This window comes from Oncorhynchus masou, chromosome 23, assembly GCF_036934945.1.
Source record: "Oncorhynchus masou masou isolate Uvic2021 chromosome 23, UVic_Omas_1.1, whole genome shotgun sequence".
NCBI lineage: Eukaryota > Metazoa > Chordata > Actinopteri > Salmoniformes > Salmonidae > Oncorhynchus > Oncorhynchus masou.
Genome location: NC_088234.1, coordinates 62,953,879 through 62,980,394, shown reverse-complemented (window position 1 = coordinate 62,980,394; position 26,516 = coordinate 62,953,879). Strand labels below are relative to the sequence as shown.

Sequence of the window (26,516 nt, the reverse complement as noted above, 5' to 3'; positions counted from 1 at the left end):
TGCCTATAATTTCCACCTGTTGTCTATTCCATTTGCACAACAGCATGTGAAATGTATTGTCAATCAGTGTTGCTTCCTAAGTGGACAGTTTGATTTCACAGAAGTGTGATTGACTTGGAGTTACATTGTGTTAAGTATTCCCTTTATTTTTTTGAGCAGTGTATTTTTTTGTACACCTCTTCCTAACTTAACCCGCCAAGGCAATTTGCTGTAGGATGACTTGGTACCCAGCCAGGCACTAATGCAACTCTCTCCTCACTGAATGACAAATGGATGATTTAATTGTGCACCTTAATTCACAATCTAATTTAAATTAGGCCCAACTGAATGATAAGGAGGGTGAAGAGGTTGATTTTAGTTTAGAAATACAGTAGTGTAATGATGAGTTTATGTTCTGCCTATTCAGGTGCGCAACTTTGGTTTTAGAAGTGGGGGGGACATATTTTTCTATCTACCCGACCGGTCGGAGGCGTCCGCATGGTCCTTAAGCACAATGTGCCTCGTTTTGTATCACATTCCAGTGGTAAAACTGTGGGGGGGACAGAAATGCTATTTCAGAATGTGTCCAGTGAAAGTTGTGCCCATCTGCCTATTTATCAGCGTTGGCGCTCATGTTAATAGTTTTACTGCATGGCTTTCAAGTTGATAACATTCTCTTTTACGTTTTTCGGTGTAAATAAAAAATAAGAAAAGAAGCTGTTATGGGACTCTTATTTACATTTTTTATATATATTAGAAATAGAGTTATAGTAAGGGAAACGAAAGCATGCTATGTGTTGCAGTAGTAAGTTGCAAAACATATCCTTGACTCTATCCAAGTTGATGAGTGGGAAACAAACGATGCCAGTCAGCCTGCACAGCTGGCCCATTGAAACTAAATCTAAACTATTCCTAAACTAATTTCACACCTAATAAGAGTTAGCCTATAGACAAGATTAAATTGACAATCTGACTAATGACATTATTAGGCCTATAAGTTGTCAAATTGTATATGAAGAGATGTGCACATCTTGTAATTGACAGATGCAGGGAAAGGAGCTTCGCTTGATCATATCCTCCTTCAGAGTCACATGTAAAACCTTGTGATTTCTATATAGTATCTGAAAAAGCATATTATGAAGTTTATATGGTGCGGCTCTTTCCAAATTTCTAAGAATAACCATGCTGTTCATTAATTAAGCACATGACCACTTAAAAAAAATCACCTTTATTTAACTAGGGAAGTCAGTTAAGAACAAATTCTTATTTTCAACGACGGCCTAAGAACAGTGGGATAACTGCTTGTTCAGGGGCAGAACGACAGATTTGTACCTTGTCAGCTCGGGAGTTTGAATTTGCAACCTTCCGGTTACTAGTTCAACATTCTAACCACTAGGCTACCCTGCCGCCACTAGGCTATTTGCAGGCCGCATTTCTTTGGCTGCCAAGCAAAAACGAGTAACATAATAAATACAATTTAAATATGCTATTCTGTCGTCAATGGATGAATGGGCGATAAAAAAACGGAAACTGATAATGGTGCATGTGACTTCAGTTAAGTTTTGGTTAGCCGCCGATGTCGAAACCAAATACATGCTCAATTGCTTTCCATATCTGGGGAAAGATGAAACCAGGCCAGCGGGTGAGTAACTGTTTGACTGGTATTTGTTTGGTTTTGAGATGTGTGGCGTCTTACATGGGCAAAGGCAGAAATGTGACCATGGACAACTTCTTCACATCAATTTCCCTGGCAGACAAGTTGATTGCAGAGAGACTAGCCTGCTGGGAACATTGAACAAAGAAAGGCATGAGCTGCCCTCCTCTGCGCAGAACAACATACCCGTGGAGCTGTACTCCACATCAGTGATGGAGAGTGGTAAAGCAACACTCACGGTGTGCAGATGTTAAATAAATAAGTGTTTGCATCCTCAGTACCATGCATCCCCCCGGTTCTGGCATGTGAGAACCACATGAACACCAAGAAAGAAGCTACAACCGGCAAGCAGGCCTCCAAGACAGCAGGTCCCCCTCTCCCTCTTCCCCAAGCACCACAGCTCCCACTCAGGATAAATAAGACACAATGTCTAGTCGGCAGCTGCACCCAAACAAGGCCTATGAAAACGGTGTGCAGTGCAACGGATGTGTTTGTGGGGCTGGCTCACATAAAGTTCCGAAGCGGTTTGCTGACTGTGGACCCGAAGCGTAACGAGAATTGATTCACGTGTAAAGGCACAGGTATAAGAGCACAATACAGTGTCTGATACTATCAACAAATGACTGTTTTTATATATTGTCATTAATATATTTCCACAAATATTTATTAAACTAATAATTCATAATTGTTCATGCACTGGTGCTTTTGTTTAGGAATACAGCAAATAATATCACCTCTGACCTGGCTGGTTATGTTGTTATTATCATTTTCGTTTATACTTTGTCAAAAGAAGCTGTAACTGGACTTTATTAATTACAAGAAATGTTTTACTAATGAATAGACAAATAAAGTTGATCAAATGGATTACACTGTAATGTTTTTATTGTAAGTCGAATGAAAATAACCCTATGTTTTTTCGAGGACTTTGTAGAATTATACAAAACATATCCTTGACTCTATGGAAACAAATAACTTATTTTTTAAATGTATATACAGACCTGCCAACATGCGCGCATATGAAGGTATGAGATCCAAGTTAAAAGTACGCAGAAATGAATAGGCCTGGATTTAATTTATTTTTTACATTTGAATAAAAAATACATCCACAGAGTAAATCTAACATCCTGATTTGAGTTGCAACACACAGACAGTTTGTGTCAACGGACATGGATATGAATACGTTAGTATTCAACGTAGCTGCCCGGTGTCTGCCCCTCCTGTTTGTTTGTGATTCTGAGTTTGCCGACTGTCCACTGTAGGTAAACACATGGACAAATCCCTTATCGACTACATGTGTTGTGGAAAGGTAAACACTAATTGTTTCAAGTTAACGTTTGCGACCATAAGATGGAAATTCAGTGGGTTTTAAAGTGCCAGCAGTTCACTCGCATTTGCTAGTGAAAGACATTTAAATGCAAATACGAAAAATAACTGGTCGCATGTGCGCGAGTGTCATGGACATTTAATTCTGCATCCATTAGGTGTATTTTCCACGTAACATTACAAGGATCACGCAACCTGATAGACTAACTGTAATTACTAACTGTGATCCACGTCACAAAAAGCATTACAGAAGTATATATATATATAAAAAAGTAATATAAACATCTTGGCATGAAATGGAGTGGGGAGTTTAGAAGACTGCGCGATGAAGGGGGGAGGGGGGGGGGGGGGGTAAACACCGATTCTGAGAGGTGCTGCAAGCGCGAGTTGAATCTCCAATTTGCCGCGCGCGTCTGGTACTCTAAAAAGTTGAACAGGGTTAGCACGTCTGGATATATTTCCATGAATATTTCTTCATGCAATTTGTCCTTCACAATAGTTGATGTACTATTTATCAACCATGTATTCATCAACCATGTGTTCATCAACCATATATTCATCAACCATGTGTTCATCAACCATGTATTCATCAACCATGTATTCATCAACCATGTATTCATCAACCATGTATTCATCAACCATGTATTCATCAACCATATATTCATCAACCATATATTCATCAACCATGTATTCATCAAGCATGTATTCATCAACCATGTATTCATCCACCATGTATTCATCCACCATGTATTCATCCACCATGTATTCATCAACCATATATTCATCAACCATGTATTCATCAACCATATATTCATCAACCATGTATTCATCAACCATGTATTCATCAATCATATATTCATCAACCATGTATTCATCAAACATATATTCATCAACCATATATTCATCAAGCATGTATTCATCAACCATGTATTTATCAACCATGTATTCATCAAGCATGTATTCATCAAGCATGTATTCATCAACCATATATTCATCAACCATATATTCATCAAGCATGTTTGCGTACCTTGCAGATTGATATGCATCTGATGCATATGCTAAAGGGGACACGCAACAACGTTCTGTAGCGGGTACTTACTGTATATGCTGAAAGGCCAGGCGGTTCTAGTGTTAAGTGTGTGTACTTTACTGTCATTATCAGTGGAACTTTGTTTTTCAACTGGAAAAGTTGAAAACTGATTGCTGGAGTAGGACTTTCGTGTTGAAGACCCTACGTCACACTGGTGGCAAGAGGTTGAGTCCTATTTTTCGCTCTTCCCCTTCCCTTCCCTTCCCTTCCCTTCCCTTCCCTTCCCTTCCCTTCCCTTCCCGACCCGACCCGACCCGACCCTCCCCTCCCCTTCCCTTCCCTTCCCCTCCCTCCCTCCCTCCCCTCCCCTCCCTCTTGTCTCCATTTCTTTCTCTCTTTTTTTAACTACCCGTTTGCGTGCGTGTGTGTGTGTGTGTATGTCCGCACATATGTACGTCCGCACATATGTACGTACATGCATGTGTGTATTTGTGTGTGTGTGTCACAGAATAATAGTATAAATATTCCAGCATCCCAGAAGTGTGTGTCAAACAGCAGGGCCAGAATGGGTTAGATTAAGATCCAGACCCTACAGTACTGTACCTGTGTAATCCCTAAATTAAACACACAGCATGATGGCAGCCATCCTAATCTCATTGTGTATTCATATCTCATTATGTATTCATATTGGGCTCTGGGGTCTGTTGGGCACAACTGGAGAAGTTACTCATTGAAAAATGGATAACATAAATACAGCTATGATGTCATACAAACAAGCCAAACACCCGTGAGTCCAAATGTGTACTTTACATTCTATATCATAAAACTCATGTGATTTACAGTGTCAACGTTTATGATCACTATGTTTGATGTACAGTTACAAGATGACAGCTTCATACCCTTGGTTGTTCTCAACAGAATGAGCCGATGTTTGTCCATTTCAAAGAAAATTTGTCACAGAACAGGCACTCAAATGCTCTCATGACTCCTTCCTATGCGCTCCAAAATTATGATCTGTTTCTCTGAATTTCCTTGTTAAAGCTTAACACTGTAAGATCCTATTTTATAACTTTTCTAGTCATGTTGGCAATATAACAAGCTTTCAAACCTTGCCCACCTGAACCAAATTGTGATTTTAAAATGAGCTGTTTTTGGATTGCGTAAAAAAACAACAGTAATTGTTAAAAGAGAAGATGCAGGGCTGTGTTCCATATAAAACAACTACAAGTGTTGCTCGAGTTCCGCAACGGCATAGCTAAGAGAGCTCCAAAAAGCACCTTTTAATTAAGTGCATTGAAATTACTTATGAACTGTGCACATTTTTTAGAGGTGTGTGGCCACTTGGAAACACCAGTTAGTCCTCTTACTCAAATCGTTGTAATTGTTTTGTCTTATGTTGTACCTACACCACATTGTCCAGGAATATTCTTATCATCTTACTGAATGTATCCAGAGCATTCCGTTATCAACAAATACGGTCAAATTTCCTACATTTATTTATTTACTAAGTAATTACACAGAATTAAAAGCGATATACAAATTGCCTACATTTATTTATTTACTAAGTAATTACACAGAATTAAAAGCGATATACAAATTGCCTACATTTATTTATTTACTAAGTAATCACACAATTACATAAACGCACACACTGGATAGATTATACATTGGTTACTAACAAGATGCAATGAAAAGTCCCTAGTGAACTAAATCGATATGACGGCTTGTTACACAAAATGGCGGATTCAAACACTCAATCCATCTACGGGGAGTAATTCAACAGAAAGTCTTTGGTTGTGTAAGTCTTTGGTTGTCCAACAGAGATTACCATATCCTTTGTAGTTGTAGTAGTTTTGTCTCGGGGGGCTGTTAGAACGGCTCTTCCAGACATACCAATTTTTGTTAGAATGGATCTTTCAAAGTACCACAAGGTGGTTCTCGGTTGCATTTACTAGACTGAAGTACTTAAACAGCTGCAGACTGAATGTTCTGGTCTGATGTGAATTCTAACCATTCTTGATGTCCGTTTCAACACCGTCCGCCTGCTTGGTCTGTTAATTCTTCATGAGGCGTTTTATGCACTCTGGCAAAAGGGCGGTTCTATTATTATGTTTGGCATAATGTCTATGCTCACGTGGGCTTGGTTACTGACTGGATAAAACTTTTACATGGAAAACAGTTCTCATTTAGAAGGCTAACATCACATTTTATCTTCTCACATATAGTTTCATATTTAATCATATAAGTTCCACCACATTTAGATGTAAACCTGACAACTGGGAAATGTACACTTTCATAAATACAGTTCTGTTGTTCTACCTTCCTTAATGAGATCCCAAAACAACAACTGATCTGACATGATTATTCTTTAAGTTCCCATGGATCATTCCAACTGTTTGGATTACAGAAATACCACTATCATGGTCCAAACACACCAAGACAGTCGTGAAAAGTGCACGACAGTGCCTGTTCCTCCTAAGCAGTCTGAAGAGATTTGGCATGGGTCCTCAGATCCTCACAAAGTTTTGACAGCTGCACCATCAAGAGCATCCAGACTGGTTGCATCACTGCCTGGTCTGGCAACTACTCGGCCTCCGACCGCAAGGTCCAGTACTGTACGGCCCAGTACATCACTGGGGACAAGCTTCCTGTCATCCACTCCCTCTATACCAGGCGGTGTCAGAGGAATGTCCAAAAAATTGCCAAGGACTCCAGCCACCCAGTCATAGACTGTTCTCACTGCTACCGCACTGCAAGTGGTAGGTCCAAAAGGCTTCTTAACAGCATCTACCCCCAAGCCATAAGACTTGTGAACAACTAATCAAATGGCCACCCGGACTATTCACATTGTTCCCCCCACCCCCATTTTTACGCTGCTGCTTCTCACTGTTTATTATCCATGCATAGTCACTTTACCTCTACATGTACATATTACCTCAATTACCTTGACTAACCGGTGCCCCTGCACATTGACTCTTTACCGGTACCCCTTGTATATAGCCTCGCTACTGTTGTTTTATTGTTGCTCCTTAATTCTATTTAATTTTTATATTTTTTATATTATTGTTGTTTATTTTAGTAAATACTTTCTTCACACTTTTTTTTCTTAACTGCATTGTTGGTTAGGGGCTTGTAAGTAAGCATTTCACTGTAAGGTCTACACCTGTTGTATTGGGCACATTAAGCAAATAACATTTTATTTTATTGGAAATATTTATTATTTAGCCATATCTATATCGGCCAATTCCCAAGAGTGTAATAGCAACCTATCTATGTTTAGATAAGGAATGGCAAACACAGGAATGGCAGCATTTAGCTCCAAGAGCCTGTTAAATTGATATGTAGCTTTTAACCCCCTGTGTTGCAATGGTACCACAGGCCTGACCTAAAGATGGGAATAGCTGCTGTTCTGAGACACATACCACTCTCTGGGAGTGTGTGTGTTTATCTTTGTGTCTGCAGACTGTGTGTGTGTGTGTGCGTGTCTGTGTAGGAAGACTCTTACGTTCCTGTGTTTTAACTAGTCCCTGAAGAGAGGGTTCCTCTCCTCATCACCCTAACCCCATTGTAGGCACTGTAACCCAGGGACATTGGATAGCTGTACTGGGTTTAAAATAGCAAACGGGGGAACAGAGTTATGAGATTCACTCGTTTCGCTCCCTCCCTCGGTGAGGCTATAAATAGCACCTAACACTGGAATACAGTTTTCCCCAACCATGCAGACCAAATCCACAGGAGCAGCTGTGCTAAAGTCCTGTTAGATCAGCTTCGTCACATTGGTGTATGTGGGGAAATCTCTTTCTACCGCTCTACATCTGTATTACTTTCTACTTCGGGTTCTTCACTCTGCCTGTCTTTCACTGCCTGTCTTTCTGTCTATTGCTGTCTTTCACTGTCTGTCTATTTCTTTCTACCTCTTCCTAACTGTCAATTTCATTGTTTTGCTCTTCTACCTTGCTGTCTGTCTGTCTCTACCTTTCTGTTTCTCTGTCTTTATTTCTTTGTCTGTCTCGCTGCATGTCTCTAAGGTTCTGTGTTAATTGGTCCAATCATAGATTCAACTGAGCTCCTTGTACCACATCTGGCAGATCTTATTTAGCTTTGTGTTTTCTTTATATATATTCATTGGATAATAGAGTATAACACACACACACACAATATACTGTGTGAAGTGGTAGCCACTTTCCATAGCGATCATTGGTGATGTGGGACAATACATTTATTTGATTTAAAGGAAAACAATAATGACAATGAATAGACATCATTAACTGAGAGAGATGAAGCAGGATATCATATCAGTTATATATGTTAAGTTATGAGTCTATACTGTATGTGTATAATGTGTGACAGAAGGGTTGAGGACAGTATATAATTAACCTTATTGCTTACACAGATGACTGTGTCATCCCCAGAGGCTGTGAAAAGGAACATATTTACATGACTCCTCTCTCGCTCTCTCTCTCTCTCTCTCTCTCTCCTCTCTCTCCTCTCTCTCCTCTCTCTCTCTCTCTCTCTCTCTCTCTCTCTCTCTCTCTCTCTCTCTCTCTCTCTCTCTCTCTCTCTCTCTCGTGAGCTAGGCCCAGTGCTGTCTGTCTCTATAGTGAGCTAGAATGTCTCTCTAGCCATCAGTTTATTCATTACCCTCTATAACACACACACACACACACACACACACACACACACACACACACACACACACACACACACACACACACACACACACACACACACACACACACACACACACACACACACACACACACACACACACACACACACACACACACACACACACACACACACACACACACACAGGAAGGGCTTTTGTGTCCCTTTTTTGCAGATGTTGTTGCAGTAGTGGAGGAACTCGAGCTGGACAAACAAACATCTAGGGGAAACACTATCAGATTGTGCTGATATTGGGTAACCCTGTTTCACCACACATACGTGACATATGTGACACAGTTGTTCCGTGTACTGGGTTGTGTGTGTGGTTTTTACTGTGCCTGTCCTCCTCCAGACTTCTCAGTTAGATTTAGTCCCAGGCCAAGCATATTACCACGACTATATGCCTAAATATCTTTGAAGCAGGCGGAAGTCCAATCAGAGGGAAACATTAACCTCCCCCGTGTATAGTAAACACACATACATACACAGATATAGTGAGTGCCACAACAACATAACCCTCAGTATTTGCACCATGTGACTGGTGAAGTATCCTGGGTATTTGATACGGGAGGACTGAAGAGGCAAGAGAAGGTCGGGGGTGAGGTTATAGGGAGTGGTGGGGCTATACGGAGGGGTGGGGCTATACAGAGGGGTGGGGCTATACGGAGGGGTGGGGCTATAGGCAAGAGTGAGGTATTTTTTGTATTTGATTAGGATCCTCATTAGCTGTTGCAAAAGCTGGAGCTACTCTTCCTGGGGTCCACACAAAACAAGAACAGCTCAGACAGACAGCACATAACTACATACATGTGTTAAAAAGCCACACTTTGCCTACATATCAATAAAGACACACAAACTATCTTGGTCCAATAGGGGAGAGGCGTTGCTTTATCTGTTGCTTTATCTGTTGCTTTATCTGTTTTTTTGTAACCAGGTTTGCTGTTTATTTGAGTGTTATGAGATGGAAGGAAGTTTCATGCAATAAGGGCTCTATATAATACTGTATGCTTTCTTGAATTTGTTCTGGATTTGGGGACTGTGAAAAGACCTCTGGTGGCATGTCTGGTGGGATAAGTGTGTTTGTCAGAGCTGTGTGTAAGTTGAGTATGCAAACAATTTGGGATTTTCACCACATGAATGTTTCTTATAAAAAGAAGAAGTGATGCAGTCAGTCTCTCCTCAACTCTTAGCCAAGACAGACTGGCAGCATAGTATTTATATCAGCCCTCTGATTACAATGAAGAGCAAAACGTGCCGTTCTGTTCTGGTTCAGCTGCAGCTTAACTAGGTATTTCCTTGTAACACTTGACCACACAACTGGACAATAATCAAGATAAGACAAAACTAGAGCCTGCAGAACTTGCTTTTTGGAGTATGGTGTCAACAAAGCAGAGCATCTCTTTATTGTGGCTAGAACTCTCCCCATCTTTACAACCATTGAATCTATATGTTTTGACCATGACAGTTTACAATCTAAGGTAACACCAAGTAATTTAGTCTCCTCAACTTGTTCAACAGCCACACCATTCATTAAATCAAATCAAATTGTATTGGTCACATACACATGGTTAGCAGATGTTAATGCGAGTGTAGCGACATGCTTGTGCTTCTAGTTCCGACCATGCAGTAATATCTAACAAGTAATCTAACAATTTCACAACTACCTTACACACACACACAAGGGTAAAGGAATGAATAAGAGTATGTACATATAAATATATGGATGAGCGATGGCCGTGTGGCATAGGCAAGATGCAGTAGATGGTATAGTGTACAGTATATACATATGAGATGAGTAATGTAGGGTATGTAAACATTATATAAAGCGGCATTGTTTAAAGTAACAAGTGATACATTTATTACATCCAATTTTTAATGATTAAAGTGGCTAGAGATTTGAGTCAGTGTGTTGGCAGCAGCCACTCAATGTTAGTGATGACTGTGTAACATTCTGATGGTCTTGAGATAGAAGCTGTTTAACAGTCTGATGGCTTTAAGATGGAAGCTGTTTTTCAGTCTCTTGGTCCCATCTTTGATGCACCTGTGCTGACCTCACCTTCTGGCTCGGGTGGTTATTGTCCTTGATGATCTTCATGGCCTTCCTGTGACATCGGGTGGTGTAGGTGTCCTGGAAGGCAGGTAGTTTGCCCCCGGTGATGCGTTTTGCTGACCTCACTACCCTCTGGAGAGCCTTACGGTTGTGGACGGAGTAGTTGCTGTACCAGGCGGTGATACAACCCGACAGGATGCTCTCAATTGTGCATCTGTAAAAGTTTGTGAGTGTTTTCGGTGACAAGCCAAATTTCTTCAGTCTCCTGAGGTTGAAGAGGCGCTGTTGTGCCTTCTTCACCACGCTGTCTGTGTGGGCGGACCATTTCAGTTTGTCCGTGATGTGTACGCAGAGGAACTTAAAACTTTCCACCTTCCCCACTACTGTCCCGTCGATGTGTATAGGGGGCTGCTACCTCTGCTGTTTCCTGAAGTCCACGATCATCTCCTTTGTTTTGTTGACATTGAGTGTGAGGTTATTTTCCTGACACCACACTCCGAGGGCCCTCACCTCCTCCCTGTAGGCCGTCTGGTCATTGTTGGTAATCTAGCCTACCACTGTAGTGTCGTCTGCAAACTTGATGATTGAGTTGGAGGCGTGCGTGGTCACGCAGTCATGGGTGAACAGGGAGTACAGGAGAGGGCTGATAACGCACCCTTGTGGGGCCCCAGTGTTGAGGATCAGCGGGGTGGAGATGTTGTTTCCTACCCTCACCACCTGGGGGCAGCCCGTCAGAAAGTCCAGGACCCAGTTGCACAGGGCGGAGTCGAGACCCAGGGTCTCGAGCTTAATGATGAGTTTAGAGGGTACTATGGGGTTAAATGCTGAGCTGTAATCAGTGAACAGCATTCTTACATAGGTATTCCTCTTGCCCAGATGGGTTAGGGCACTGTGCAGTATGATTGCAATTGTGTTGTCTGTGGACCTATTGGGGCAGTAAATAAATTGGAGTGGGTCTAGGGTGTCAGGTAGGGTGGAGGTGGAGGTGATATGATCCTTGACAGGTCTCTCAAAGCACGTCATAATGATGACGGAAGTGAGTGCAACGGGGCGATAGTCGTTTAGCTCAGTTACCTTAGCTTTCTTTGGAACAGGAACAATGGTGGCCCTCTTGAAGCATGTGGGAACAGCAGTCTGGGATCGGTATTGATTTAATATGTCCGTAAACACACCAGCCAGCTGGTCTGCGCATACTCTGAGGACGCGGCTGGGGATGCTGTCTGGGCCAACAGCCTTGCGAGGGTTAACACGTTTAAATGTTTTACACACGTTGGCCGTGGTGAAGTAGAACCTGCAGGTTTTGGTGGCGGGCCGTGTCAGTGGCACTGTATTGTCCTCAAAGCGAGCAAATAATTGTTTAGTTTGTCTGGGAGCAAGACGTCTGTGTCCGCGACATGGCTGGTTTTCCTTTTGTAATCCATGATTGACTGTAGACCCTGCCACATACGTCTCGTGTCTGAGCCGTTGAATTGTGACTCTACTTTGTCTCTATACTGACGCTTAGCTTATTTGGTTGCCTTGCGGAGGGAATAGCTACACTGTTTGTTTCCGGTCACCTTGCCATGATTAAAAGCAGTGGTTTGCGCTTTCAGTTTTGCACGAAAGGAGGGCGAGGGAGGGCTTTGTGTGCGTCGTGGAAGTTAAGAGTAGCAATGATCCAGAATTCTGCCAGCCCGGATTGCGCATTCGATATGCTGATAAAATTTAGCCTTGTTTTGAGATTAGCTTAGTTAAAATCCCCAGCTACAGTAAATGCAGCCTAAGGATATGTGGTTTCCAGTTTACATAGAGTCCAATTAATTTTTTTCAGGGCCGTCGAGGTGTCTGCTTGTGTCAGGATATACACGACTGTGATTGTAATCGAAGAGAATTCTCTTGGTAGATAATGCGGTCGGCATTTGATTGTAAGGAATTCTAGGTCAGGTGAACAAAAGGACTTGAGTTCCTGTATGTTTTTATGATTGCACCAAGAGTCGTTAATCATAAGGCATACACCCCACGGCCTTCTTCTTACCAGAGAGATGTTTGTTTCTGTCGGCGCGATGCGTGAAGAAACCGGGTGGCTGTACCGACTCTGATGACTTATCCCGAGTGAGCCATGTTTCCGTGAAACAGAGAATGTTACAATCTCTGATGTCTCTCTGGAATGCAACCCTCGCTCAAATTTCGTCTACCTTGTTGTCAAGAGACTGGACATTGGTGAGTAGTATACTCGGGAGCGTTGAGCGATGTGCCCGTCTACGGAGCCAGACCAGAAGACCGCTCCGTCTGCTCCTTCTCCGGCGCCATTGTTTTGGGTTGCCTACTGGGATCCGATCCATTGTCCTAGTTGGTGGTCCAAACAGAGGATCCGCTTCGGGAAAGTCGTAATGTTGGTAAGTTGACGTTGCTCTTGTATCCAATAGTTCTTCCCGGCTGTATGTAATAGGAAACTATGCAGTATTTTGATTTTTATGTATTATTTCTTACACTGTTACCCCAGAAAATCTTAAGTCTCCGGGGTAACAGTGTAAGTAAAAATACAGCATAGTTTCCTAAGAACGCGAAGCAACCATCTCTGTCGGCGCCATGTTGAAAAGATTCCATAGAGGTTTAGAACTGAGAGAATGATTTGTACCAAAAAATACAATGCTCTTGATGTTCAGGAGCAGTTTATTACTGGCCACCCATTCCAAAACAGACTGCAACTCTTTAAGGGATTCAGGTACTTCATTAGCTGTGGTTGCTGATGCATGTATCATTGAATTATCAGCATACATGGACACACATGCTTTGTTTAATACCAGTGGCAGGTCACTGGTAAAAAAAGAAAAGAGTAGAGGGCATAGAGAGCTGCCCTGCGGTACACCACAGTACACCACACAGGTTATAGGGAGGGGTGAGACTATAGGGAGGGGTTAGGTTATAGGGGTGTGACAGCTCAGAACACCTCTATAGATACATGAATGATTGCCTATGAAGCTCTCCTAACCCCATTTTCCACTGCACTTCTGGCCTGTCCCAAATGGCACCCTATTTCCTATGTAGTGCACTTCTGTTGACCAGGGCCCATTGGGAATAGGGTGCCATTTGGGACACTGTCATGCTATGTGTGGTCTATAAGCAGCAGCAGCAGATAGATAATGATCTAGTGACTATGGTAACCTTTCAGAAGGAGGTTATTGTTATAGGAGAGAATGTAATTAGGAAAATGGCAGCTGTGGCCATGTTGGATCGTTAAGGAATATAATCCAATTGTAACTGGACAATCCTCTCCAAACCGACTGACCGAGTACTGACTCTCGCTCTCTTTCTCTCTCCCCCTCTTCCTCTCTCCCCCTTTTTCTCTCTCTCTCCCCCACTCTCCCCTCTCTCCCCCTCTTTCTCTTTCTCCGTTGCTGGGTTTTAATGGGAGGCTGTCTGTGTGTGTGTGCGTCCGTCAGCCAGCCAGAAAGGAATATTACTGAGTATGTCCCTGAAAGCCTACGAACTATATTGGTGCACTGGTGTCTGGGTTGGTCTGCTGGTATGTCTCTTCTCAGCTTCACAGTTCTGAGAATGAGATGTACTAGTGTCTAGAGCCCTGAGACATTCCTGGGTCAGTTAGCAAGGAGAAAGATGGACGAACCACCGGAAAACAAGACAGAAACATGTAGTTCAGGTGTATTCTGGGTATTTTATACCTGTTCAGTATTCAGATTACCTTAGGATGTCATACGCAGTATCAAGTCACCCAAACACAGTGCTATCCCAGTCTGCTGACGTCACACAGTCCATGAACCAGAGACTCCACTTGTATGGTGCTGACCCGTCTGTCAGACATCTAGAGCATGAACCAGAGACTCCACTTGTATGGTGCTGACCCGTCTGTCAGACGTCTAGAGCATGAACCAGAGACTCCACTTGTATGGAGCTGACCCGTCTGTAAGACGTCTAGAGCATGAACCAGAGACTCCACTTGTATGGCGCTGACCCGTCTGTCAGACGTCTAGAGCATGAACCAGAGACTCCACTTGTATGGAGCTGACCCGTCTGTCAGACGTCTAGAGCATGAACCAGAGACTCCACTTGTATGGCACTGACCCGTCTGTCAGACATCTAGAGCATGAACCAGAGACTCCACTTGTATGGCGCTGACCCGTCTGTCAGACGTCTAGAGCATGAACCAGAGACTCCACTTGTATGGTGCTGACCCGTCTGTCAGACGTCTAGAGCATGAACCAGAGACTCCACTTGTATGGAGCTGACCCGTCTGTCAGACGTCTAGAGCATGAACCAGAGACTCCACTTGTATGGTGCTGACCCGTCTGTCAGACATCTAGAGCATGAACCAGAGACTCCACTTGTATGGCGCTGACCCGTCTGTCAGACATCTAGAGCATGAACCAGAGACTCCACTTGTACGGCGCTGACCCGTCTGTCAGACGTCTAGAGCATGAACCAGGTTGAAACAACAATCGAAATCATTCCATATACTTTATACAGTATGTGCTTGATTGAGCTTTGCTTTGCTTAATGAACCAACGGAAAAGTCTGAAAACGGAAAACTCCGCCCATTTGACACTTGAGGCAGACACTAGGCATAATTAGAAAGATTTTGCATAGTGTTTGAACCCAGGTTGGGTCCAGAGAGAACGAGCAGTGTCGGTGGGTCGTAATAAAATATGAACTACTATATGTGTTTCCTGATGAAATACGAGTGAGCTTCCTTGGAAGAGAGAGCGGGCAGCCGTCGAGAGCTCTGAAAGTTATTGGAGTGCCAGGGATTCTCTGTGACGCCATTCGCTGGGCTACACCCAATGGTTTATAGGCCTAGCGGTGACACGCTGACCTCTACTCTACCTCGCCAGGCGGTGTGTGTGTGCAATTAAACCATGCAGCTTAATGGTTGAGGGGGAAACATGAAGTGGAGTGTTATTTGAGTTAGTGGATGGCTGAACAGCTGCGTACGTACAGTAACATTGGCGAGTGGATGCTCACTCATTCAGACACAAGGTTGAGGGGCCTGCATGACAATATTAGTCTTATGCCACTGTATACCCCGGGGATGAATGAACTTACAGGCCCATATTGGCAAAAAGCGACGACACACGCACGCACGCACGCACGCACGCACGCACGCACACACACACACACACACACACACACACACACACACACACACACACACACACACACACACGTACGTGGCAGGGACGTGTTTAATGGCCTTGACAGTGTAAGATGTGAAGGCAGTGTGTCTGTCTTCTGTATCAGCAGCCGGAGCCTCAGGTTGACATACCAGACATCACCACCACACTGTCTATGGGGACTCAGGTTGACATACCAGACATCAACACCACATTGTCTATGGGGACTCAGGTTGACATACCAGACATCACCACCACACTGTCTATGGGGACTCAGGTTGACATACCAGACATCATTACCACACTGTCTATGGGGACTCAGGTTGACATACCAGACATCAACACCACATTGTCTATGGGGACTCAGGTTGACATACCAGACATCATTACCACACTGTCTATGGGGACTCAGGTTGACATACCAGACATCACCACCACACTGTCTATGGGGACTCAGGTTGACATACCAGACATCACCACCACACTGTCTATGGGGACTCAGGTTGACATACCAGACATCACCACCACACTGTCTATGGGGACTCAGGTTGACATACCAGGCATCACCACCACACTGTCTATGGGGACTCAGCTGATAACAACCTTTTCTCTTACAATAATGCAGATCTTGTGTCAGTTCATATGGTCATGTAGTAATTAGGTAGATTTTATGAATACTTTAGATGGCAACTAATGGAGCTGGACAGTACAGTAAACCTAATGGAGCTGGACAGTACAGTACACCTAATGGAGCTGGACAGTACAGTACACCTAATGGAGCTGGACAGTACATGTACACCTAATGGAGCTGGACAGTACAGTACACCTAATGGAGCTGGACAGTACAATACATCTATTGGAGCTGGACAGTACATGTACACCTAATGGAGCTGGACAGTACAGTACACCTATTGGAGCTGGACAGTACATGTACACCTAATGGAGCTGAACAGTACAGTACACCTATTGGAGCTGGACAGTACAGTACACCTAGTGGAGCTGGACAGTACAGTACACCTGATGGAGCTGGACAGTACACCTAATGGAGCTGGACAGTACAGTACACCTATTGGAGCTGGACAGTACATTACACCTAATGGAGTTGTACAGTACAACTAATGGAACTGGACAGTACACATAATGGAGCTGGACAGCACACATAATGGAGCTGGACAGCACATTTAATAGACCTGGACAGTACAGTACACCTATTGGAGCTGGACAGTACAGTACACCTAATGGAGCTGGACAGTACAGTACACCTAATGGAGCTGGACAGTACAGTACACCTAATGGAGCTGGACAGTACACCTGATGGAGCTGGACAGTACATGTACACCTAATTGAGCTGGACAGTACATCTAATGGAGCTGGACAGTACAGTACACCTAACGGAGCTGGACAGTACAGTACACCTAATGGAGCTGGACAGTACAGTACACCTAATGGAGCTGGACAGTACAGTACACCTAATGGAGCTGGACAGTACAGTACACCTAATGGAGCTGGACAGTACAGTACACCTAATGGAGCTGGACAGTACACCTAATGGAGCTGGACAGTACACCTAATGGAGCTGGACAGTACAGTACACCTAATGGACCTGGACAGTACACCTAATGGAGTTGGACAGTACACCTAATGGAGCTGGACAGTACAGTACACCTAATGGAGTTGGACAGTACATTACACCTAATGGAGTTGGACAGTACAGTACACCTAATGGAGCTGGACAGTACATTACACCTAATGGAGCTGGACAGTACATTACACCTAATGGAGTTGTACAGTACAACTAATGGAACTGGACAGTACACATAATGGAGCTGGACAGCACGCATAATGGAGCTGGACAGCACATTTAATAGACCTGGACAGTACAGTACACCTAATGGAGCTGGACAGTACAGTACACCTATTGGAGCTGGACAGTACAGTACACCTAATGGAGCTGGACAGTACAGTACACCTAATGGAGCTGGACAGTACAGTACACCTAATGGAGCTGGACAGTACAGTACACCTAATGGAGCTGGACAGTACATGTACACCTAATTGAGCTGGACAGTACATCTAATGGAGCTGGACAGTACATGTACACATAATGGAGCTGGACAGTACATCTAATGGAGCTGGACAGTACAGTAAACTTAATGGAGCTGGACAGTACATGTACACATAATGGAGCTGGACAGTACATCTAATGGAGCTGGACAGTACATCTAATGGAGCTGGACAGTACACCTAATGGAGCAGGACAGTACATCTAATGGAGCAGGACAGTACACCTAATGGAGCTGGAGAGTACATGTACACCTAATGGAGCTGGACAGTACATCTAATGGAGCTGGACAGTACAGTAAACTTAATGGAGCTGGACAGTACACCTAATGGAGCTGGACAGTACATGTACGTCCAAGCCCACTCTCCTCTCAGGGACATGGTGCTAGATGATCTGGTAGAATATTGCAGATATAAATATAACATATAAAACAACTGACATGATATTTCTATGTGAAATAATATCTGTTTGATCAACAAAATGTTAATGCAGTCTTTATCTCTCTCTCTCTCTCTCTCTCCACCCCCCCTCTCTCTCCACCCCCCCTCTCTCGTTCTCCACCCCACCTCTCCCTCTCGCTCTCCACCCCCACTTTCTCTCACACCCCCCTCTCTCTCTCTCCACCCCCCCTCTCTCTCTACCCTCCTCTCTCTCTCTCCACTCCCTCTCTCTCTCTCCACCCCCTCTCTCTCTCTCCACCCCCTCTCTCTCTCTCCACCCCCCTCTCTCTCTCTCCACCCCCTCTCTCTCCACCCCCACCCCCCTCTCTCGTTCTCCACCCCACCTCTCCCTCTCTCTCTCTACCCCCACTGTCTCTCTCTCCACCCCCCACCCCCCCCCCACCTCTCCCTCCCCCTTTTGTTCCAGGAGGCCCAGAAGGTAAATAACCCTGCTAACAGTCAGGCAGCAGACAGTACAGCTAAGGGTCCTGATGAGAAGGACGAAGTGGTCCCTGCCAGCGAGGTGGGCTGGATGACCTCCGTTAAGGACTGGGCCGGGGTCATGATATCAGCACAGACACTCACCGGCAGAGTCCTGGTACGTACGCGTGTGTGTGTGTGTGTGTGTGTGTGTGTGTGTGTGTGTGTGTGTGTGTGTGTGTGTGTGTGTGTGTGTGTGTGTGTGTGTGTGTGTGTGGGGTCGGTGGATACACACCGGAAGAGTCCTATGATTCTAAGGAAGTTATTCTTGGTTCTGGTGTATTTCTATAACTCATTATGTTGTCATCCAGAGTCACATGCATTTATTTTCCAAGCTGTAACACAATGTATTACATACAGCAGGATTTTAAAGTAACAAAGAGTTTGGGCTGCTTTGTGTTTTCATTTTTGCCATGGAAATATTGAGATTCTGGTATCACAACAGACCTAGTATTTGGGTTGTTATACTCAGTCCTGTTGGTTCTAGCTAGTTTTGGTCTAGTCCAGTCCTGTGGTTCTAGCTGGTTTTGGTCTAGTCCAGTCCTGTGGTTCTAGCTGGTTTTGGTCTAGTCCAGTCCTGTGGTTTTAGCTGGTTTTGGTCTAGTCCAGTCTTGTTGGTTCTCGCTGGTTTTGGTTATGTCCAGTCCTGTGGTTCTAGCTGGTTTTGGTCTAGTCCAGTCCTGTGGTTCGAGTTGGTTTTGTTCTAGTCCAGTCCTGTGGTTCTAGCTGGTTTTGGTTTTGTCCAGTCCTGTTGGTTCTAGCTGGTTTTGGTCTAGTCCAGTCCTGTGGTTCGAGCTGGTTTTGGTCTAGTCCAGTCCTGTGGTTCTAGCTGGTTTTGGTCTAGTCCAGTCCTGTTGGTTCTCGCTGGTTTTGGTCTAGTCCAGTCCTGTTGGTTCTAGCTGGTTTTGGTCTAGTCCAGTCCTGTGGTTCTAGCTGGTTTTGGTTTAGTCCAGTCCTGTGGTTCTAGCTGGTTTTGGTCTAGTCCAGTCATGTTGGTTCTCACTGGTTTTGGTTTTGTCCAGTCCTGTTGGTTCTAGCTGGTTTTGGTTTTGTCCAGTCCTGTTGGTTCTAGCTGGTTTTGGTTTTGTCCAGTCCTGTTGGTTCTAGCTGGTTTTGGTCTAGTCCAGTCATGTTGGTTCTTGCTGGTTTTGGTCTAGTCCAGTCCTGTGGTTCTAGCTGGTTTTGGTCTCGTCCAGTCCTGTTGGTTCTCGCTGGTTTTGGTCTAGTCCAGTCCTGTTGGTTCTAGCTGGTTTTGGTTTTGTCCAGTCCTGCTGGGTCTCGCTGGTTTTGGTCTAGTCCAGTCCTGTCGGTTCTAGCTGGTTTTGGTCTAGTCCAGTCCTAGTGGTTCTCGCTGGTTTTGGGGTTTGGGGTTTTAGGCTGGGTTTCTGTACAGCACTTTGAGATATCAGCTGATGTAAGAAGGGCTATATAAATACATTTGATTTGAGAGGGCGAATGAGTGAGGAGGAGAGGGAGAATGAGTGAGGAGGAGAGGGAGAATGAGTGAGGAGGAGAGGGAGAATTAGTGGGGAGGAGTGGGAGAATGAGTGAGGAGGAGAATACGAGAGGACGAGAGGGAGAATGAGCGAGGAGGAGAATAAGAGAGGGAGAATGAGTGAGGAGGAGAATAAGAGAGGAGAGGGAGAATGAGTGAGGAGGAGAATAAGAGAGGAGGAGAGGGAGAATGAGCGAGGAGGAGAATGAGTGAGTGAAGAGGAGAATGAGTCAGTGAGGAGGAGAATGAGTGAGGAGGAGAATGAGTGAGGAGGAGAAGGAGGAGAGGGAGAATGAATGAGGAGGAGAGGGAGAATGAGTGAGAAGGAGAATACGAGAGGGAGAATGAGTGAGGAGGAGAGGGAGAATGAGTGAGGAGGAGAGGGAGACTGAATGAGGAGGAGAGGGAGAATGAGTGAGGAGGAGAAGCAGAATGAGTGAGTGAGGAGGAGAATGAGTGAGTGAGGAGGAGAATTAGTGAGGAGGAGAGGGAGAATGAGGGAGGAGAAGAATGAGTGAGGAGGAGAGGGATGATGAGTGAGGAGGATGAGTGAGGAGGATGAGTGAGGAGGAGAATGAGTGAGGAGGAGAGGGAGAATGAGTGAGGAGGAGCATGAGTGAGGAGGAGAGGGAGAATGAGTGAGGAGGAGTATGAGTGAGGAGGAGAGGGAGAATGAGTGAGGAGGAGAGGGAGAATGAGTGAGGAGGAGTATGAGTGAGGAGGAGAGGGAGAATGAGTGAGGAGGAGAGGGAGAATGAGTGAGGAGGAGCCGGAGAATGAGTGAGGAGGAGAGGGAGGTTGATTGAGGAGGAGGAGAATGAGTGAGGAGGAGAATGAGTAAGGAAGAGAATGAGTGAGGAGGAGAATGATGGTGGAGGAGAGGGAGAATGAGTGAGGAGGAGCGGGAGAATGAGTGAGGAGGAGAGGGAGAATGAGTGAGGAGGAGAGGGAGAATGAGTGAGGAGGAGCGGGAGAATGAGTGAGGAGGAGAGGGAGGTTGATTGAGGAGGAGGAGAATGAGTGAGGAGGAGAATGAGTAAGGTAGAGAATGAGTGAGGAGGAGAATGATGGAGGAGGAGAGGGAGAATGAGTGAGGAGGAGCGGGAGAATGAGTGAGGAGGAGTGGGAGAATGAGTGAGGAGGAGAGGGAGAATGAGTGAGGAGGAGAATGAGAGGAGGAGAATGAGTGAGGAGGAGTGAGGTAGTAGAAAGAGAAGGGAGGACTGAGGTGGTAGAAAGAGAGGAGGGGGGGTAGGGGAAAGAGAGAGGAGGAGAAGGGAAAAGAGAGAGGAGAAGAAGAAGAGAGGGACAAAGAGAGGAGGAGAGGGAGAATGAGTGAGGAGGAGAGGGACAAAGAGAGGAGGAGAAGGGAAAGAGAGAGGAGAAGGAGAAGAGAGGGACAAAGAGAGGAGGATAGGGAGAATGAGTGAGGAGGAGAGGGACAAAGAGAGGAGGAGAGGGAGAAAGAGAGTAGGAGAAGGGAAAAGAGAGAGGAGAATGAGAAGAGAGGGACAAAGAGAGGAGTAGAGGGAGAATGAGTGAGGAGGAGAGGGAGAATGAGTGAGGAGGAGAGGGAGAATGAGTGAGAGGGGAATAAGAGAGGAGGAGAGGGAGAATTAGTGGGGAGGAGAATAAGAGAGGAGGAGTGGGAGAATTAGTGGGGAGGAGAATAAGAGAGGAGGAGTGGGAGAATGAGTGAGGAGGAGAATAAGAGAGGAGGAGAGGGAGAATGAGCGAGGAGGAGAGGTAGAATGAGAGGGAGGATGAGTAAGTAGGAGAATAAGAGAGGTGGAGAGGGAGAATGAATGAGAAGGAGAATAAGAGAGGGAGAATGAGTGAGGAGGAGAATAAGAGAGGAGAGGGAGAATGAGTGAGGAGGAGAATTACAGAGGAGGAGAGGGAGAATGAGCGAGGAGGAGAATGAGTGAGTGAAGAGGAGAATGAGTGAGTGAGGAGGAGAATGAGTGATGAGGAGGAGGAGAGGGAGAATGAATGAGGAGGAGAGGGAGAATGAGTGAGGAGGAGAATAAGAGAGGGAGAATGAGTGAGGAGGCGAATAAGAGAGGAGAGGGAGAATGAGTGAGGAAGAGGAGAATGAGTGAGTGAGGAGGAGAATGAGTGAGTGAGGAGGAGAATGAGTGAGTGAGGAGGAGAATGAGTGAGTGAGGAGGAGAATGAGTGAGTGAGGAGGAGAATGAGTGGGTGAGGAGAATGAGTGAGTGAGGAGGAGAATGAGTGAGGAGGAGGAGAATGAGTGAGGAGGAGAATGAGTGAGTGAGGAGAATGAGTGAGTGAGGAGGAGAATGAGTGGGTGAGGAGGAGAATGAGTGAGTGAGGAGGAGAATGAGTGAGGAGGAGGAGAATGAGTGAGGATGAGGAGAATGAGTGAGGAGGAGAATGAGTGAGTGAGGAGAAGAATGAGTGAGTGAGGAGGAGAGGGAGAATGAGTGAGGAGGAGAGGGAGAATGAGTGAGGAGGAGTGGGAGAATGAGTGAGGAGGAGAGGGAGACTGAGTGAGGAGGAGAGGGAGACTGAGTGAGGAGGAGAATGAGAGGAGGAGAATGAGTGAGGAGGAGTTAGGTAGTAGAAAGAGAAGGGAGGACTGAGGTGGTAGAAAGAGAGGAGGGGGGGTAGGGGAAAGAGAGAGGAGGAGAAGGGAAAAGAGAGAGGAGAAGGAGAAGAGAGGGACAAAGAGAGGAGGAGAGGGAGAATGAGTGAGGAGGAGAGGGACAAAGAGAGGAGGAGAAGGGAAAGAGAGAGGAGAAGGAGAAGAGAGGAGGAGAGGGAGAATGAGTGAGGAGGAGAGGGACAAAGAGAGGAGGAGAGAGCAAAAGAGAGGAGGAGAGGGAGAAAGAGAGGAGGAGAGGGAGAATGAGCGAGGAGGAGAATGAGTGAGTGAAGAGGAGAATGAGTGAGTGAGGAGGAGAATGAGTGAGGAGGAGGAGGAGAGGGAGAATGAATGAGGAGGAGAGGGAGAATGAGTGAGAAGGAGAATAAGAGAGGGAGAATGAGTGAGGAGGAGAATAAGAGAGGGAGAATGAGTGAGTGAGGAGGAGAATGAGTGAGGAGGAGAATGAGTGAGGATGAGGAGAATGAGTGAGGAGAAGAATGAGTGAGTGAGGAGAAGAATGAGTGAGTGAGGAGGAGAGGGAGAATGAGTGAGGAGGAGAGGGAGAATGAGTGAGGAGGAGTGGGAGAATGAGTGAGGAGGAGCGGGAGAATGAGTGAGGAGGAGAGGGAGACTGAGTGAGGAGGAGAATGAGTGAGGAGGAGTGAGGTAGTAGAAAGAGAAGGGAGGACTGAGGTGGTAGAAAGAGAGGAGGGGGGGTAGGGGAAAGAGAGGGGAGGAGAAGGGAAAAGAGAGAGGAGAAGGAGAAGAGAGGGACAAAGAGAGGAGGAGAGGGACAAAGAGAGGAGGAGAGGGAGAAAGAGAGGAGAAGGGGAAAGAGAGAGGAGAATGAGAAGAGAGGGACAAAGGAGGGGGGGTAGGGGAAAGAGAGGGGAGGAGAAGGGAAAAGAGAGAGGAGAAGGAGAAGAGAGGGACAAGAGAGGGAGGAGAGGGAGGAAAGAGAGGAGGAGAGGGAGAAAAGAGGAGAAGGGGAAAGAGAGAGGAGAATGAGAAGAGAGGGACAAAGAGAGGAGGAGAGGGAGAATGAGTGAGGAGGAGAGGGAGAATGAGTGAGGAGGAGTGAGGTAGTAGAAAGAGAAGGGAGGACTGAGGTGGTAGAAAGAGAGGAGGGGGGTAGGGGAAAGAGAGAGGAGGAGAAAGGAAAGAGAGAGGAGAAGGAGAAGAGAGGGACAAAGAGAGGAGGAGAGGGAGAATGAGTGCGGAGGAGAGGGACAAAGAGAGGAGGAGAAGGGAAAGAGAGAGGAGAAGGAGAAGAGAGGAGGAGAGGGAGAATGAATGAGGAGGAGGGTGACAAGGAGTGAAGAGGAGAATGAGTGAGTGAGGAGGAGAATGAGTGAGGAGGAGGAGGAGAGGGAGAATGAATGAGGAGGAGAGGGAGAATGAGTGAGGAGAAGGAGTGAGGAGGAGAATGAGTGAGTGAGGAGGAGAATGAGTGAGTGAGGAGGAGAATGAGTGAGTGAGTGAGGAGGAGAATGAGTGAGTGAGGAGGAGAATGAGTGAGTGAGTGAGGAGGAGAATGAGTGAGTGAGGAGGAGAATGAGTGAGTGAGGAGGAGAATGAGTGGGTGAGGAGGAGAATGAGTGAGTGAGGAGGAGAATGAGTGAGGAGGAGGAGAATGAGTGAGGATGAGGAGAATGAGTGAGGAGGAGAATGAGTGAGTGAGGAGGAGAATGAGTGAGTGAGGAGGAGAGGGAGAATGAGTGAGGAGGAGCGGGAGAATGAGTGAGGAGGAGAGGGAGAATGAGTGATGAGGAGAATGAGAGGAGGAGAATGAGTGAGGTGGTAGAAAGAGAGGAGGGGGGGTAGGGGAAAGAGAGAGGAGGAGAAGGGAAAGAGAGAGGAGGAGGAGAAGAGAGGGACAAAGAGAGGAGGAGAGGGAGAATGAGTGAGGAGGAGAGGGACAAAGAGAGGAGGAGAAGGGAAAGAGAGAGGAGAAGGAGAAGAGAGGGACAAAGAGAGGAGGAGAGGGAGAATGAGTGAGGAGGAGAGGGACAAAGAGAGGAGGAGAGGGAGAAAGAGAGGAGGAGAGAGCGAAAGAGAGGAGGAGAGGGAGAAAGAGAGGAGGAGAGGGAGAAAGGGGAAGGGAGATGAGAGGAGGGCGAGGACGGACAGAGAGGAGAAGAGGAGAGTCCCCTGGTCTGTCTGCTGCAGTGTATTGTGGTTATAGGCTGATGATAAATGTGTCTGGACAGGGCTGGAGTAAAGCATCTGGACTCACAACCATGAGCTTAAAACCAGATGGAGGAAACCCTACATTTTACAAAGGGAAGAAACTTATATTTTCATTTGTAGAAGCAGAATGTTTTCTTTTTAGAAATATTGATGCACATAGAGACATACCATTAATACAATCCTGATTAAAATGCATTATAAAGCATCATATATGTATTTAAAAAGTTGAAGTAAAGTGTTACCAAAATGACTTAGTTTTCTTATTTTAGAGATGATTTAGGTGTTTCATAGACAGCTGGTGTTTGGGAAGTGAATAAATAGGAAACTCTTAAGTGTTGACCAAAACAAACAAACAAAGCTATAAGCTGCCAACCCTAAAGTGTTGTAGTTAATATTTGGTGATAAGAGAGTTCTACATGCCTACTTAGAATATGAGAGCCTCAGATACAAGGCTTTCATCACCATGGAAACAAACTCCTGAACAGGAGCTGTCAATGTACTAAACAAGTTCAACTTTCCTCACGTTCTGTTAGCTGTTCTCCGCTGGCGTGGACCCATCTCCCCCTCATTATCCTTTTTCTCTATGTAGGGGGGAGCCTAAAAATCATCTCCTTATTATTTTTTTCAAACTTATGGGTGATTCATGGTATGCACTACATGACCAAAAGTATGTGGACACCTGCTCATCGAACATCTCATTCCAAATTCATGGTCCCACCTTTGCTTCTATTCAGACTTCACTCTTCTGGGAAGACTTTCCACTCGATGTTGGAACATTGCTGCGGGGACTTGCTTCCATTCAGTCACAAGAGCATTAGTGAGGTCGGGCACTGATGTTGGGCGATTAGGCCTGGCTCACAGTCTGCGTTCCAATTCATCCCAAAGGTGTTTGATTGGGTTTAGGTCAGGGCTCTGTGCAGGCCAGTCAAGGTCTTCCACATCTATCTTGACAAACCATTTCTGAATGGACCTCGATTTGTGCTCGGGGGCATTGTCATGCTGAAACAGGAAAGGGCCTTCCCCAAACTGTTGCCACAAAGTTGGAAGCACAGAATCATCTAGAATGTCATTGTATGCTGTAGCATTAAGATTTCCTTTCACTGGAACGAAGGGGCCCAAACCATGAAAAACAGCCCCAGACCATTATTCCTCCTCCACCACCAAACTTCACAGTTTGGTGGCACTATGCATTCCTGGCATCCCCCAAATCCACATTCAGCTGTCGGACTGCCAGATAGTCAAGCGAAAGTCATCACTCCAGAGAACGAGTTTCCACTGCTCCACAGACCAATGGCGGCGAGCTTTACACGACTCCAACCGATGCTTGGCATTGCTCATGGTGATCTTAGCCATGTGGGCGGCTGCTCGGCCATGGACAGTCATTTCATGGTGGTCTTGATGAACAGTTCAGACGTTGCTTCCAGAG

At 45.4% G+C, this 26,516-nt stretch overlaps 1 protein-coding gene across 4 annotated transcripts in view; it reads left to right on the top strand.

The window, feature by feature from the left end:
* LOC135511172 (calcium-activated potassium channel subunit alpha-1a-like) overlaps positions 1-26,516 on the top strand; it is a 383,846-nt gene that overhangs the window by 86,663 nt on the left and 270,667 nt on the right. For all 4 annotated transcript variants that reach the window (XM_064932771.1, XM_064932770.1, XM_064932769.1 and 1 more), the window contains exon 2: positions 18,742-18,912. In XM_064932771.1, the coding sequence (XP_064788843.1) occupies positions 18,742-18,912 (171 nt within the window). The remainder of the gene's footprint in view (positions 1-18,741; positions 18,913-26,516) is intronic.